This window comes from Scyliorhinus torazame, chromosome 18, assembly GCF_047496885.1.
Source record: "Scyliorhinus torazame isolate Kashiwa2021f chromosome 18, sScyTor2.1, whole genome shotgun sequence".
Classification (NCBI taxonomy): domain Eukaryota; kingdom Metazoa; phylum Chordata; class Chondrichthyes; order Carcharhiniformes; family Scyliorhinidae; genus Scyliorhinus; species Scyliorhinus torazame.
In genome coordinates this window covers 63,474,327-63,490,787 of record NC_092724.1, presented here as the reverse complement: position 1 = coordinate 63,490,787, position 16,461 = coordinate 63,474,327, and the positions used below count along the sequence as shown (strand labels likewise).

Here is a 16,461-nt window from a genome sequence, read left to right as displayed (position 1 = left end):
TTGGGAATCCCCTTTAGCGGTTCACAGGTAAGGTTTGCGGATGACGCAAAGATTGACGGAGTTGCTAGTAGTGGATTGTCAAAGGGTACAATAGGACACAGATAGGTTGGAGACTTGGACACATAAATGGCATCTACTCTCCCCAGCCCTGAGTGGATTCGCCCCAAGCAACCCCCCACTGCCCCCACCCAACGCCACTTCCACAGGCTTGTCCTGACATGAGACTGCCACTTTGTGTTCTAATGGTGAACATCTCCCACAGTCATGTGCCCCTGGAGATCACAATATGTAGCTCAGTGTGCCTGAAGCTGTGGTGGGTTTGTGCATCCACAAAAGAGAGGGAAAGTGGACCGCATTAGTTGGATTTCAGGGCCTTCATATTCCCTGTGCTCCTACCACTTCCGCATTCCGAGAACAAAAGCCGGCTGCCCTCAGTCATTTTCCACTCTCCAGGGCGTTAAATGGCTCAGGGGAAATTTCCGTCCCCATCTGGGGGACAAGTCCCATCTTAGAGCATTCTGACCAATCCGATTACCCAGCAGCTCTAGTCCCAGCAATGGCAGGTTTGCGCGCTGGGACTACAACCAGTCCCTGATGAAGAGGGGGTTATGGTAACCGAACTGAAGGTAAATCCGGTCTATTGGTAGGTCCTGACTGGCAGGCTCCAGTGAGAGAGGTGAGGGAGGTGGGGAGGGACAGGGTTTGACAGGTTGAGTGGTGAAGGTTATAGGTTGATACAACCTGGGGTGAGGGTGCATCCGATGGGCACGGGGGGGCCTCTCCAAAGCAGGTGCTGCCCAGCAACTAACTCACCTAGCAAAAGTGTCCATTAATTGGCCACTTGAGTGCCTCAATAGGCCCAAGAGTGAGGGGGCCATCTTACGCCTCCACTGTCCCTCATAAAATGGAAGACAGGTTGGGTATGGGTGGGAAGGCAGTAGACAAGACACATGCTGTATTTTACAAGGAACCCCCCAACTTCAAAAACACCGGCGGGTGGTAATAAAATCCAACACAACATCTCTGCCCCAGACCCCAACCTTATTAGGAGGCTTGTTCACAATTTGCAGAATAATTCCAAACCTTACTTCTTGAACAGTAACAATTACACAAACTTTCCTTTAATTAGTGCCTTTATTATAAGAAACCATTCCAAGGTTTGTGCTACACGTGTGCCAGTCAATGACAACCTCCAACAAGAGAGAATCTAACCAGCGCCCCTTGACATTCAATGGCATTACCATCGCTGAATCCCCGACTATCACCATCCTGGGGTTACCATTGATCAGAAACTGAACTGGGCTAGCCATACAAATACTGTGGCTACATGAGCAGGTCAGAGGCTGGGAATTCTACAGCAAGTAACTCACCTCCTAAGTGTGTGTGGAAAAGGTACATTCTCTCAGGTGGTACTGTTTAAATAGAGAGTGACTGACAATGCCTCATTCAGTTGCAAACATTTTTTTGGGTGTGGAAGAGGTCACTTGGGCTAGTTTACAATGAGTGATTGAAACAAAACTTTTGGATTTGGTGAACAAGCCGCAGTTTACTTTTTCTGAAGGGGTTAGGAAGATCATAGAATTTACAGAGCAGAAATGGGCCTTCGGTCCCATCGAGTCTGCACCGGCCCTTGGAAAGAGCACCCTACTTAAGCCCATACCTCCACCCTATCCCCATAACCCAGTAGCCCACCTAACCTTTTGGAGATAATACAAACTATAGACCAATATTTAAATTTGTCAGAGACACAGATTGAATCATCCGAATTAGCTAGAATTCAAGTAGAAATGAAACAATTAGAAATGCAGGGATAAACAGAAAGAAATAGAACTGAAGAAATTAGAAATGAAAGAAAAGGAGAGAGGTTCCTCTGGCAGAGGAACAGGGAAAGGTGAAAGAATTTGAACATTACAAAATGGAAATGAATGAAAGGGAGTTGGGAAGAGAAAGAGAATATCAACTTAAAATATTAGAGTTAAAGGCAGAAGTTGAGGAACGCCTAGAGGAAAGATAAAACACTCCCCATTAAAGCCTAGTAGGGATATGTTTAAATGTATTCAAGCATTGCCAAGGTTTGATGAAAAAGATATGGAAGCCTTTTTTAATCTTATTTGAGAAAGTGGCTAAGCAATTGAATTGGCCAAAGAGCATGTGGGCATTGTTGTTCAAACAAAGTTAGTAGGTAGAGCTAGTGAAGTGTTTGCATCACTACCACAGGAGGTATCTAGGGATTATGATGATATTAAGTGCATGTGAATTAGTACCAGAAGCCTACAGCCAAAGTTTAGAAATCTCAGGAAAGAACCAGGTCAGGCATATATAGAATTTGAAAGAGTTAAGCAAAATAATTTTGACAGGTGAACCATAGCCTTAAAAAAAGACAAAACATATGATGCTCTTCGAGAAACGATTATTTTGGAGCAATTTAAAGATTCACTTCATGCAGTAGTGAGAACTCATGTGGAAGGGCAAAGGGTTAAAACTGCTAAACTAGCAGCAGAAAGGGCAGATTATTTGAATTAGTTCACAAAGCAAAGTCTGGTTTTCAACACCAATTTCAATCTGTGATGGATAGAAACTAGAGGATCAAATTAGATAGTCAGAGATAAAGCAGTTTTATCAGAAAGCATCTACAGAAATAGAATCTGATTGTGTACCAGAGTGTTATTACATTAGAAAGAATGTATTGATGAGAAAATGGAGACCTTTACATATTCAGGAAGATTAAAAATGGCAGAAGTTCATCAAGTGGATTACCGGTGGATTATGAAAAGGAGTTATTGTGGGAAGCACATGAGGTTCCAGTAGGGGTTCATTTAGGAAAACATCAGCAAAAATATAAAAACATTTTTATTGGCCTGGATTGCATAAGGATGGAGTTGAATTTTATCGTAAATGTCACACATGTCAGGTAATAGGGAAACTTCAGGCGGTAATCAAACCAGCACCCTTAATACCCATTCCAGCAATTGAGGGACATTTTAATAGGGTCCTAATTGATTGTGTGGATCCTCTGCCAAAAATGAAATTTTACTCAAATGGGTATCATCCAGAATCACGAGGAGCATTAGAAAGGTGGCAAGAAACATGTTGATGGCCTCTAGTCAGGATTATCCAGAGGATTGGGATAAAGGAATTCCATTTGTACTATTTTCAATTAGAGATGTACCTAATGAATCAACTAACTTCAGTCCATTCGAATTGAGTTTTGGTCATATGGTAAGAGAACAACTTAAATTGATCAAAGAGAAATTGGTGAGTCAAAGTTCTGAGACTGTGTTGTTGGACTATGTGTTCAGCTTTAGGGAGAGATTAATAGGAATGGAGTTGGCTCAAAAACATTTTAAATTGTCACAGCGTGATGGAGAAGGAAAGAAGGAGGAGGTGTTTGTCATTCTTACTCAGGGAGAAGTGATAAATCCAGGTGATTCGGAATTTCACATTCTCAAATTAGTTTGGGCAATGTGGACGTGATAAGAAATTGGGATAAATTACTGAGTTACCTTCCTGAGAAAAATCAAAGTGACCTGAAATAATGATTACAGTCATATAGACTTATATATAGGAACAAATTGGGAAGTACAAAAGCAATTATACATGATGTAGATGTCGAATGTGCTATTCTAATTAAGCAACATCCATACAGGCTCACTCCACTAAAGTCAGCACAGGTACAAAAGGAGAAAACATGCTTAAAAATGATATAATCGAAGTGAGTTGCAGTGATTGGGGCTCGCCAACTGTGATGGTGCCAAAACCAGATGGAACACAACGATTGTGTGTTGATGATAGAAAAGTCAATGCAGATACAAAATCAGATTTGTATCCTATTCTTTGATTGGAAGACTGTGATGAAAAGGTGAGACCAGCTAATTTTATTACAAAACTTGACCTACTTAAAGGATACTGGCAAATACCTGTATGAGACACGATGAATGAAGTTTTGGCTTTTATGACACCAAATCATCTGTATCAGTTTAAAGTTATGCCATTTGGAATGAAGAATGCACCAGCAACACTCCAATGATTGACCAACAAGGTTCAGTCAAATGTGGAAGGAGCATTTGGAACATTTAAATCAGCTATTCGATCAACTACAGAAGACTCAATTGGTGGTAAACTTGACTAAAAATAAATTCAACGAAAGCTTGTCACATTCTTAGGCCATACAATTTCACATAATCAGATGGCCCCATGGAATGTGAAAATGAAAGCTATTGGGGGTGTTTCCAATACCATCAACGAGGAGAGATGTTCTGAGATTTATGGGCATGAGTAGTTTCTACCAGAAATCCGCGCCAAATTTTAACAGTGTGGTTGCTGCACTGACTGAACGTTCAGTAGACGTTAGAATGTCGGGGGTGGCATTTGACAATCTGAAAACTGTGTTAACCACTGCACCAGTTTTGGCAACACCTAATTATGCCAAGCAATTTGACGTGGCAATTATGTGAGTGAAGTGGACATTGGTGCTGTACTGTTAGAGGAAGACAATGAAAGAATAGAAAGGCCTGTTTGTTATTTTTCTCAGAAACTAAATACTTATCGAAAAAACCATTCAATCATCAAGAAGGAGACATTGAGTTTGGTATTGGCATCACAGCATTTGGACAGTTATGTTGCTAACAATTCATTGGAGACAATTGTATATTAAGACCATAATCAATTAAAGGTTCTGGAAAAGTTTAAGGAATGAAATGCAAGACTGTTTAGATGGAGTTTATTGCTACAACCATTTAACTTTAAAATTATACATGCAGCAGGAAGATAAACCATGATTGCAGATGCTTTATTATGGCTTTGAAATGTGAGAAGACTGGAAGGTTCAAAGGTGGAAAGGAAAGACTGTACTTGACTATACGCATGTTTAAATTTGCATGGTTAAATGTAATATGATATGTATCTTACAGAGTATTTGTTGTGTTTAGTAATGAATAATGTTTAGAATTGAAAGCCTTTGGAAAATGAAGCTGTATTTATATTGTTGGTTCATGATTCTTAGGGAACAGGTGTGATAAATTTAGAAATTTTAGATATATTGTCTTCTCTGTATTTGGTGCAGTAAAGATTAAATGCCTGGGTCAGTGAGTATATGACTGCTGCAGTATTGTGTTTAAAAATTCTGGTTCGCAAGACAGCTAAGCTTTTTTGGGAGCCAGAGGTGGAATTAAAGCATTGTAAATGTTTGGGCTGATGAATTTTTGTTTGGATTAAGACGGTTCCTTGCGGAGTAGTTAATTAAAGACAATGGGCTGGATTCTCCGATTGCCGACGCCGAAATCGCATTCGGTGACTAGCTGGAGAATCCATTTTTATGCTGAAATCGGGGTTGGCGCCAATTTGCAGATGCTCCGCCCCCTAAAAAACAGCATCATCACTGAGTATCCCACATGCCGTTGGGATGGCATCACATGAGGCCCTCCCCTGATGCGCCGACTTCCTGACGGTATGGGGCGCGTGTGCTCACAGTTTTCGGAGACCTCGCGTGGTGGCTGCGCCATCACAGTCGGGGAGGGAGCATTCTGCTTGCTGGGGGTACTTCTGCGGGGACTGGGGGGACTGGTGGGGGTGGTCCGGGAGAGGCAAGGGGTGATGCAGGGGGGCACTATATGGCAGGCTGGGTCCGCCCATGGCCGGCGCCATGTTGTACGGCGCGATCGCTGCAGGTCGCCGCCGTGCTCATGCACGGCCACGGACCTGGCAATTCTGCGTCCGTTTCTGCAGGTATCTTGGGCGTAGAACTAGACACATGCTCCGGACATAGCCTCAAAATCAGAGAATCCAACACATTGTGTTCAGTTTAGTGAGATGATGTAGTTAATGGGAAGAGCCAGGGGTTGAAGCAGTCAGATGTTGAGGTTCAGTTTTTTTAGTTTGTGGCTGGAAGGCAAGCTGAGAGGTTTCTGAAGAAATACAGCTGAGATTCTGCATGGTTCTGACAGGGTTCAGGTCTATCTTTTCAAACAGTCTCAAAAGACATCTCTGTGCAGCAAGTATTCCTGAGTTCCAACTATGTTTAAAAGTGGTTTAGAATCTGAGATGCTTCTGTTATTTGAGTAGAAATAAAGATAGTAGTTAAGGGTTACTGTACTGAGTAGTATTATTTAAGGGGTAATTGTAGGCTATTTTCTTGTGTGATGTTAAAGATATTTTAATACAGTGTTATAATGAAGTTTTTCAATATATCATATCCCTATTTGTGCGTGAAATCACTCCTGGAGTGAAGTATCCTTTCCTCACAGTCTTACAAATTAAAACAAAATATTGGGGTTTCTGTCCAGTATCCGAGCAATTGTTGGGGTGTGGTCCAGGATCATAACAAAATAAAACATTCCATGAACAAATTTAAAATGTGCTACACAGGAGTGTACTGAACAGAATTGACACTAAGATGCATAAGGAAAGGTTTCCCCCCAAAAAGGTAACTTTTAATTAGTGTCTCAAAGGAGAAGAGAGAGGTGATCAAGAATTGAGGTTTCTGGAGGAAATTCCAGGGACCGGGGCCTGACCTTTCATCCTTGAGGTGGGTTAGGGCAGTCGGGAAAATTCCTGGCTGGGCCTGCTTGCTTTCTGAGGCAGAATCTTCATTACTCTGGGGAGGCTGCGGGCTGGAATCTGGCCAGTCAACTCAGGAATAAGTGTCTAGGCAATCACAGGCAACGCCAGGTAAGGAGGTGGAATGTTTAAATGGCCCACCTCAGTGTCCCAGTGAAAATAATGCAAAGGCCTTCCAGCTCTCATACACATTTCGCCCACCAAACACTCCCCATGCCACATCTATGCCATCTCATGCCCTTACCCCCTATGTCCTCTTCATGCCGCCATGTTAGCGTCAGCCCTTCCACCCAACCCCTCAGACTCCTCATCCCCTGATGCTAAGCTCAGGAAGTTCTATGCTCATTGTCCCACTGAACATTTTCTCTAACCAATGAGCACCACAGTGTAACATGATATCTGTAAACAAAAGCTTTGAAAAATGCAATCCATTGATAAATGTCTCCTATGAAAAAATGTCTGGCCAGCAAGCCAATAAAAGTGTCAAACATCCAGCCTTTGAAGTTTCAAAAACTACAAATGCTGAAAACTACTTAACTAATGTCAACAAACCTAGCGAAATTGAATTCAGGGCTGGAATTCTCCGGCCGTTGGGATTCTCTGTCCCCACCAGCAGTGCACCCCTGCCATGGGTTTCCCGGCGGCATGAGCTGGCTTCAATGGGAAATCCAAATGACAAGCTGCGGGAGTAGAGAGTCCCGCCATCAGCGAACGGTGCGCCGCTGAGAAACACGCAGCTGGGGGACCGGAGAATACAACCCCAGTTATCAGAGTGCCTGAGCTGTTAATCAAACAATGATTCCTCTGAGAAACAGGTGGTCCATTATTCTAATAGTTTCTTCTGGCAGATCTGTCATGGAGTTGGGAGGGGGATGTAGTTTCTCCTGCGTCCCTATTTAGGACTTCAACTACAATTGTAGCCAAGTCCCAGTGACATTGGATGACATTAAATCGAAGTAACTAATCCTTTTGTGTTTGCTTCCTGGAGAGTTTTCAAAATGAATTGCTGAGATTGTCACAATCTCGGAAACTCTGCCAAGGATTGACATTGAATGACAACTTGATTAATTGAATTAGCCTTAAACCTACAGCCTAACAGCAATGAGACTGTGCTGTAAACATTGCCTGACTCCAGATTGTGACAGCTGTACCGCCCTTCCTGGGATTCATTGATGTTGAAGAGGGTGAGGCTTGTTCCAGTTAGTTCCATGTCTTTGGTTCTGATGATTTCTGAGTCATTCAGCTGCCATTCGGCCACACTATTATCTGTGTTTTTACATAATAGTGTGATGTTCCTCCCGATCTGACCATACTCTGTGGTAACACCTGAAACACAAGGAGAAAACACTCCAAGTTGAGTTCAGTGCAAAGGCTTATATTAATTTCTCCTGTTGATTCAGTGATTGCATGATTTGATATGTAGCTCCATACCCTGTCATTAAGCTGTCGTGAGTTAGTTGAGGCCATTTTGGGAACACTGGGAGACAGTGACATTGCCGATAATGTCACAGGACTAGTAGTCCAGAGGTCCAGGCTAATGACATGAGGGCGTGTGCAAGGCAATGGTGAGACTACACCAGGAGTACTGTGGAGAGTTTTGGTCTCAATACTTGAGGAGGAATGTAGCTGCATTAGAGGCGGTTCAAAAGAGGTTCACTAGATTGAGTCCAGAGATGAGGGAACCATAAAATTCCAACAGTGCAGAAGGAAACCATTCAGCCCATCGAGTCTGCACCGACTCTCTAAAAGAGCACCATAGATAGGCCCACCATAACCCCACCTAACCTGCACATCTTTGGACTGTGGGAGGAAACCATGGCACTCGGAGGAAACCCACGCAGACATGGGGAGAACATGCAAACTCCACACAGACAGTCATCCAAGGCTGGAATTCAACCCCGGTCCCTGGCGCTGTGAGGCAGCAATGTTAGCCACTATGCCACAGTGCGACGCTGGATTGTCCTTATGAAGAGAGATTGAGCAGGTTGGTTGATGCTTAACTGCCTCTGATATTGCCGAGGAGCCCACTAAGATCAAAGGCAACTAGGGATGAGCAACGAATACCGGCCTTGCCAGCAATGCTCAAATCCCAGGAAAAAATAAATAAAAAGCAGCCCAAGGTAACAGATCAGCCAGTTTTCAAACTCATGGTGGGAGGATTTGTGAATACATTTAAACGTCATCATTACTCCTGATAATTGCCCACTCCAACCCGTGTTAGATTGTCCATTTACTTTGGCCAATCACGACAGGTCCCCTGGGGCGTACACCTGGTGAGCACACAGAGAACAAGTCAGTTTTGGTGTGTTATGTGTTTATAATAATTAAAGGAACAAACCACTCATGAGGGATTGTGTACACACATTGTGGATTCCTTTATTTAGACTAGGGACATGAGAACATTTCTACAAAGGCAGGAACTATGTGTGTTTGTGTGCTGTACTCAAAAGCAAAAGTAACACTAAGGCTGGATCGTACGACACACTTCTACTGATGTCATGCTGCTTCTGCTTAAAAGTATATAACAACATGGTTAAAAACAAACAGTGGATACATTACCGTCCATTCTACACTCCCATTTACACAGAGCTCTGCCCAGTGTTTATGAGTAAGAAGTCTTACACCACCAGGTTAAAGTCCAACAGGTTTGTTTCGAATCACTAGCTTTCGGAGCACTGCTCCTTCATCAGGTGAATAAGCTGCACTCCAAAAGCTAGTGATTCAAAACAAACCTGTTGGACTTTAATCTGGTGTTGCAAGACTTCTTCCTGTGCTCACCCGTCCAACGCCAGCATCTCCACATCAGTTTTTATGATGCAGCAAGAGTGGTAATAGTACAAAGTATTTGGCAGTTTTCCTCACCCACAACACCTAAATTTGGTTAGAGCGTTTCAGCAGGTATCAAGGAACAACTTACCATCCACAACAGTTTGCCCTTCTGTTGTGACTAGGATATTTAGCAGCAGCATCATAGCACCAAGGATTATGGTCAGCTTCAGGTACATCTTGGATATCTAAAAATCAGACTAAAGGGAGTCGGACACAAATGAAGAAATAGGGTTGGCTAGGAACACATTGCAAGGAACACATTTAATTAACATGTTGAGGTGATATTAGAAACAAAGCACAATGATAGTCATTTGAACGGCAAAATTGACATAATGTGGAACGTGTGCATGGAACAGTTTCAGTGCACTCGCGCAGAGGAACTGGGTAGCACAGTGTGTCAGTGCACTAGTGTAGAGGGACTGGATGGCACAGTGTGTCAGTGCACTAGTGCAGAGGGATTAGATGGCACAGTGTGTTAGTGCACTAGTGCAGAGGAACTGGGTAGCACAGTGTGACAGTGCACTAGCGCGGAGGCAGTGGGTGGCAAAATGTATCTGCACACAATTGCAGATGGACTGGATGGCACATTGTGTCAGTGCACTCATGCAGAAGGACTGGCACAGTGTGTCAGTGCACTAGTGCAGAGGGTCAGGGTGGCACAGTGTCTCAGTGCAATAGTGAGAAGGGAGTGGATGGCACAGTGTGTCAGCGCACTAGTGCAGATGAACTGGGTGGCACAGTGTGTGAAAGCATTAGTGCAGATGGATGGGGTGGCACAGTGTGTCAATGCAGTAGTGCAGATGGACTGGGTGGCACAATGTGTCAGTGCACTAGTGCAGAGAGAATGGGTGACACAGTGTGTCAGTGCACTAGTGCAGATGCACTGGGTGTCACAGTGTGTGAATGCATTTGTGCAGATGGACTTGTTGGCACTGTGTGTCAGTGAACTAGCGTCAAGGGAGTGAATGGCTCAGTGTGTCAACGCACTAGTGTGGAAGGACTTGGTGGCACAGTGTGTCAGTGCAGCAGTACAGATGGACTGGGTGGCACAATGTGTCAGTCCACTCGTGTGGGTGGAGTGGGCGGCACAGTATGGCAGGATGCTACTACGGAGGGACTAGGTGGCATAGTGTGTCAGGGCAATAGTGCAGATGGGCGATATGGCCCAGTGTGTCAGTGCACTAGTGCAGATAGATTGGGTGGCATTTTGTGTCAGTGCACTAGTACGAGGGGACTGGTTGGCACAGTGTGTCCATGCACACATGCAGATGGATTGGATGGCACAGTGTGACATCACTCTAGTGCAGATGAACTTTATGGCACTGTGTGTCAGTGCACTAATGCAGATGGAGTGGGTGGTACTGTGTGCAAGTGCACTAGTGCAGGTGGAGTGGGTGGCACTGTGTCAGTGCACTAGTGCAGGTGGAGTGGGTGGCACTGTGTGTCAGTGCACTAATGCAGATGGAGTGGTTGACACTGTGTGTCAGTGCACTAGTGCAGATGGAGTGTGTGGCACTGTGTGTAAGTGCAATAGTGCAGATGGAGTGGATGACACTGTGTGTCAGTGCACTAGTGCAGGTGGAGTGGGTGACACTGTGTGTCAGTGCACTAATGCAGATGGAGTGGGTGGCACTGTGTGTCAGTGCACTAGTGCAGGTGGAGTGGGTGGCACTGTGTCAGTGCACTAGTGCAGGTGGAGTGGGTGGCACTGTGTGTCAGTGCACTAATGCAGATGGAGTGGTTGACACTGTGTGTCAATGCAGTAGTGCAGATGGAGTGGGTGGCACTGTGTCAGTGCACTAGTGCAGATGAAGTGGGTGACACTGTGTGTCAGTGCACTAGTGCAGATGGAGTGGATGGCACTGTGTGTCAATGCAGTAGTGCAGATGGAGTGGGTGACACTGTGTCAGTGCACTAGTGCAGATGGAGTGGGTGACACTGTGTGTCAGTGCACTAGTGCAGATGGAGTGGGTGACACTGTGTCAGTGCACTAGTGCAGATGGAGTGGATGGCACTGTGTGTCAATGCAGTAGTGCAGATGGAGTGGGTGACACTGTGTGTCAGTGCACTAATGCAGATGGAGTGGTTGGCACTGTGTGTCAGTACACTAGTGCAGATGGAGTGGGTGACACTGTGTCAGTGCACTAGTGCAGGTGGAGTGGGTGACACTGTGTGTCAATGCACTAATGCAGATGGAGTGGGTGGCACTATGTGTCAGTGCACTAGTGCAGATGGAGTGGGTGGCACTGTGTGTCAATGCACTAGTGCAGATGGAGTGGGTGACACTGTGTCAGTGCACTAGTGCAGGTGGAGTGGGTGACACTGTGTGTCAGTGCACTAGTGCAGGTGGATTGGATGACACTGTGTGTCAGTGCACTAGTGCAGATGGAATGGGTGGCACTGTGTCAGTGCACTAGTGCAGATGGAATGGGTGACACTGTGTGTCAGTGCACTAGTGCAGATGGAGTGGGTGACACTGTGTGTCAATGCACTAGTGCAGATGGAGTGTGTGGCACTGTGTGTAAGTGCAATAGTGCAGATGGAGTGGGTGACACTGTGTGTCAATGCACTAGTGCAGATGGAGTGGGTGGCACTGTATCAGTGCACTAGTGCAGATGGAGTGGGTGACACTGTGTGTCAATGCACTAGTGCAGATGGAGTGTGTGGCACTGTGTGTAAGTGCAATAGTGCAGATGGAGTGGGTGACACTGTGTGTCAATGCACTAGTGCAGGTGGAGTGGGTGGCACTGTGTGTCAGTGCACTAATGCAGGTGGAGTGGGTGGTATTGTGTGTCAGTGCACTAGCGCAGATGGTTTGGGTGGCACTGTGAGTCAATGCACTAGTGCAGGTGGAGTGGATGGTACTGTGTGTCTGTGTACTCGTACAGGTGGACTAGGTGGCACACTGTGTCAATACACGAGTGTGGAGGGACTGGTTGGCACAGTCTATCAGTACACTAGTACAGGGGGACTGGATGGCACAGCGTGTCAGTGCACACATGTGAAAGGAGTGGGTGGCACAGTTGGCAGTACATGAGTGAACTGGGTGGCACAGTGTCGAGGACTGGTTGGCACAATGTATCAATACAATAATGCAAAGTGAGTGTTAGCACAGTGTATATACACATCAATGCAGTGGATTGGGTGCACAGCATGTCAGTGCACTCGTGCAGTGGGATTGCACGGCACAGTGTGCTAGTGCACTAGTACGGAGGGACTAGGTGGCATAGTCTGTCAGTGCACAAACGCAGATGGACTGGTGGAACAGTGTGTCAGTGTACTAGTATGGAGCGACTGGGTGGCAGGTGTGTCAGTGGTTTAGTGCATATGGACTGGGTGGCACAGTGTGTCCGTGCACTAGGGAAGAGGGAGTGGGGTGCACAGTGTGTCAGCGCACTAGTACAGAGGGATAGGGTGGCACAATGTGTCAGTGCACTGGTGTGGACAGATTGGTGGGCACTCTGTGCCAGTGTGCTCGTGCATATGGACTGGGTGGCACAGTGTGTCAGTGCACGAGCGCAGGTGGACTGGTTGGCATAGCGGATCAGTGCACTAGTACAGAGGGACTGGATGGCACAGTGTGTCAGTGCGCACATATGAATGGAGTGGGTGGCACAGTGTACAGTGCACTAGTGCAGAGGGACTGGGTGGCACAGTGTGTCAGTGCAATAGTGCAAAGGGAGTGGATAGCACAGTGTGTCAGCACACTAGTGCAGTGAACAGGGTGGCACAGTGTGAGTGCACTAGTTCAGGTTGACTGTGTGGCACTGTGTCAGTGCAGATGGATTGGGTGTCAGTTCATTAGTGCAGATGGACTGGATGGCACAGTGTTTCATTGCACTGGTGGGGATGGACCGGTTTTAAGGATCCTATAGAAAATTAGTTTTCCGTCATGCTCTACTACACCTCCAAATCATTGCCACAAATGCAGAATCCAATCCTCATCCAAACCGTACACAATAGAATTGTGCTGTAATACAGTGCCCAAACAGGCCATTAATCATAACTATTCTGTGCTTCTGTTTACCCTCCACAAGAGCCTAGATAACTCCAGAGATTCTGTTACATATTCGAATCATGGCATTACACTCAGAGATTTCATTACAATTCCAAATTTTTTCCCAACCGACCTATACATTCTAAAATGAGTATATCTTTCACACTATCAAGAAAGTGAAATAAATCCTTCAAGTGTGTACATTGCCGACAAAACAGAATTGTAACTATCTGCTGTTGAAGACTAACTGATGCGGGTACATGGTTTTATTCACACAATAGCATACATGGAATCTCTTCAACTCTTGGTCAAGTTCAACATTCTTCATCACTCTTTAAATCCGCATAATAAATCTATCGCAATAGAAATAATTCTCATAATTAAAATACTTACCTTTTCGGAAAAGGATACTGGGATAAGAAACGGTTGCCCTGAAACGCTCTGCTAGAAATCCCACTACTAACTGTAGAGTCAATGATTCAGAGACTATATTCAGTGATTCCTATTGTCCTCAGCAAATAAGGTCATATTGCTAAAAATGGACAACAGATTTGTGCTCCTTATTTAAGTTGCACCTCATCATGCACACATGATTGCTCTTTGCGTGGAAGTTACTGGTGACTCTCATGAGATTAATCTCTAGTTTTATATAAACAGATGCAAATCACTTCCTTGTGAAGTTAAGCCCTCTTGTGTTTTGTATACTGAGGAAATATAGTCAACAACAAGCCCATTTTGGTATATGGCATCTTAAAGAAGTCTTTTCACCTTGAGATGAGCTTTTGACCAGCAAACATGGTCATGCTCAATGTCACACAGATATCAAGTATCTGTCAACCGGATAAATATCAAGTGAGGACCACATTACGTCAAGGCCAAACCACCATGAAGTCTGGTTGATTCCAATCGCATGTACTATGATTAGCTCAATTGGCTGGCCGGCTAGTTTGTGATGCGGAGTGACACCACAAACGTGGGTTCAATTCCGGTACTGGCTGCGGTTACCATGAATAATCGCTTATTGTCACAAGAAGGCTTCAACGAAGCTACTGTGAAAAGCCCCTAGTTGCCACATTCCGGCGCCTGTTCGGGGAGGCCGGTACAGGAATTGAACCCGCGCTGTTGGCCTTGCTCTGCATTACAAGCCAGCTGTTTAGCCCACTGTGCTAAACGAGTCCCACCTTCTCAACCTTGCCCCTTGCCTGAGGTGTGGTGACCATCAGGTTACATCACTACCAGTCAGCTCTCTCTCTCAAAGTGGAAAGAAACCTATGGGTCCTCCGTGACTATGGCAACTTTCACTATCATTACAATGAGAATTGATTATGCAATTGCTTCAGCTAAAATATAGGTACTCAGGCAAGTTCACCTGAAGGCTGGAATTTACTAATCTACTGGTATCAATTGATCCATTTAAATGGAACATTTTTAAAAAGAACAGAGAGAACGGGGGGGGGTGGCGGGGGGTTCAGCACAAAAATAATTGAGTGAGAGGGCAAGTTGATGAGGTTATATTAAAATGATGGGCTCTTTGATTTTTTAAATAGACGTAGAGAATACAAAAGCAAGGACATCATGATAATTCGGGGGAATTGGTGTCATAGTGAACTAATAAGTTCAGAGGTCGAGGAGAATGTTCTGAGGACATGGGTTCAAATCCAGTGAGGGAATGGAAAACTAGCCTCAGCGATGCATAGTGACCGTGGAAATTATCATTGAAATCTCTTCTGGTTCATTAATGCCCTTTAGGGGTGGAAATCCGCTGCGACTCAAGACCCGCAACAGTGTGGTAACTGTAACGGCCTCAAAATCATTTCCATCCAAGGGTGGTGGGCAAACAAACGTGGTCTACCTTGTCCCATGAAACAATACTTTTTTTAAAAAGCCTTCATCAATCACTGATTAGGCGATTGTGTCCAGTCCAGCACAGCACTCTTGAGTAAGAATGCCAAGATCTACAAGGGTGCAGAGAAGATTTGCCAGAATGTTACAGGGACTTCGGTTACATGGAGAGAATTGAGAAGCGTGGATCTTCTTCTTGGAGCAGAAATGTTTAATTATAAATTTGATAGACCCGTTTAAAATCATGTAAGGTTCAGATAGAGCGAAACTGTTTCCAATTGCAGGAGGATTATTAACCAGCAAGCACAGAAAATAGGCAATACCTCCAGGGAGGAATTGAGGATAAATTGCCTGGAATACGATGCCTGTAGCATGGGTGGATATGGATTCAACAATATTTTTCAGAAAGGAATTGAATATATGCCGGGTTATATGGTCCCTATATATATGACAATACCAAAGAAGAACAAGGTAGCCTGCCTTAACGATTACCGACCTGTGGCCCTGATGTCTGTTATCATAAAATGTTTCGAGCAGCTAGTCATGAGACGGATCAATGCCAGCCTCCCAGATGGTTTCGATGACAAGGAGACCTACGTGAGACTGCTGTTCATAGACTACAGCTCCACCTTCAACACCATTATCCCGACAAGACTAATAACCAAACTCTGCAATCTTGGACTTGACCCCTCCCTGTGCAGCTGGATCCTCGACTTCCTCACCAACAGACCGCAATCTGTCAGGATAGGCAACAGCACCTCCTCCACAATAGTCCTCAACACTGGGGCCCCGCAAGGATGTGTGCTCAGTCCTCGACTGTACTCCCTATACACACACGACTGTGTGACAAGATTTAACTCCAACTCAATCTATATATTTGCGGATGATACGACTGTGGTGGGCCGTATCTCAAACAACGACGAATCAGACTACAGAAGGGAGATAAATCACTTGGTTGCATGGTGTATCGAAAACAACCTCTCTGTAAATGTCTGAAAGACAAAGAAACTGATCATCAACTTCAGGAAGCGCAGCACGACACACACTCCCGTCTGCATCAATGGTTCTGAAGTGGAGATGGTCGATAACTTTAAGTTCCTGGGGGTCACCATCACCAACAGTCTGTCCTGGTCCACTGTCGTTGATGCAACAGTCAAGAAAGCCTAACAATGTCCTTACTTCCTAAAGAAGCTAAAGAAATTCGGCATGTCTGCATCGACTCGCACAGACTTCTGCAG

The 16,461-nt window shown here is 45.0% G+C and overlaps 1 protein-coding gene across 1 annotated transcript in view; it reads right to left on the bottom strand.

The window, feature by feature from the left end:
- ebi3 (Epstein-Barr virus induced 3) overlaps window positions 1-13,833 on the bottom strand; it is a 50,577-nt gene extending 36,744 nt beyond the window's left edge. Inside the window, exons 1-3 of the mRNA XM_072481997.1 lie at window positions 13,775-13,833; window positions 9,473-9,581; window positions 7,645-7,881 (exon numbers count right to left, since the gene is read on the bottom strand). Of these exons, the coding sequence (XP_072338098.1) occupies window positions 7,645-7,881; window positions 9,473-9,560 (325 nt within the window). The 5' untranslated portion in view covers window positions 9,561-9,581; window positions 13,775-13,833. The remainder of the gene's footprint in view (window positions 1-7,644; window positions 7,882-9,472; window positions 9,582-13,774) is intronic.
- Window positions 13,834-16,461: the final 2,628 nt, after the last annotated feature.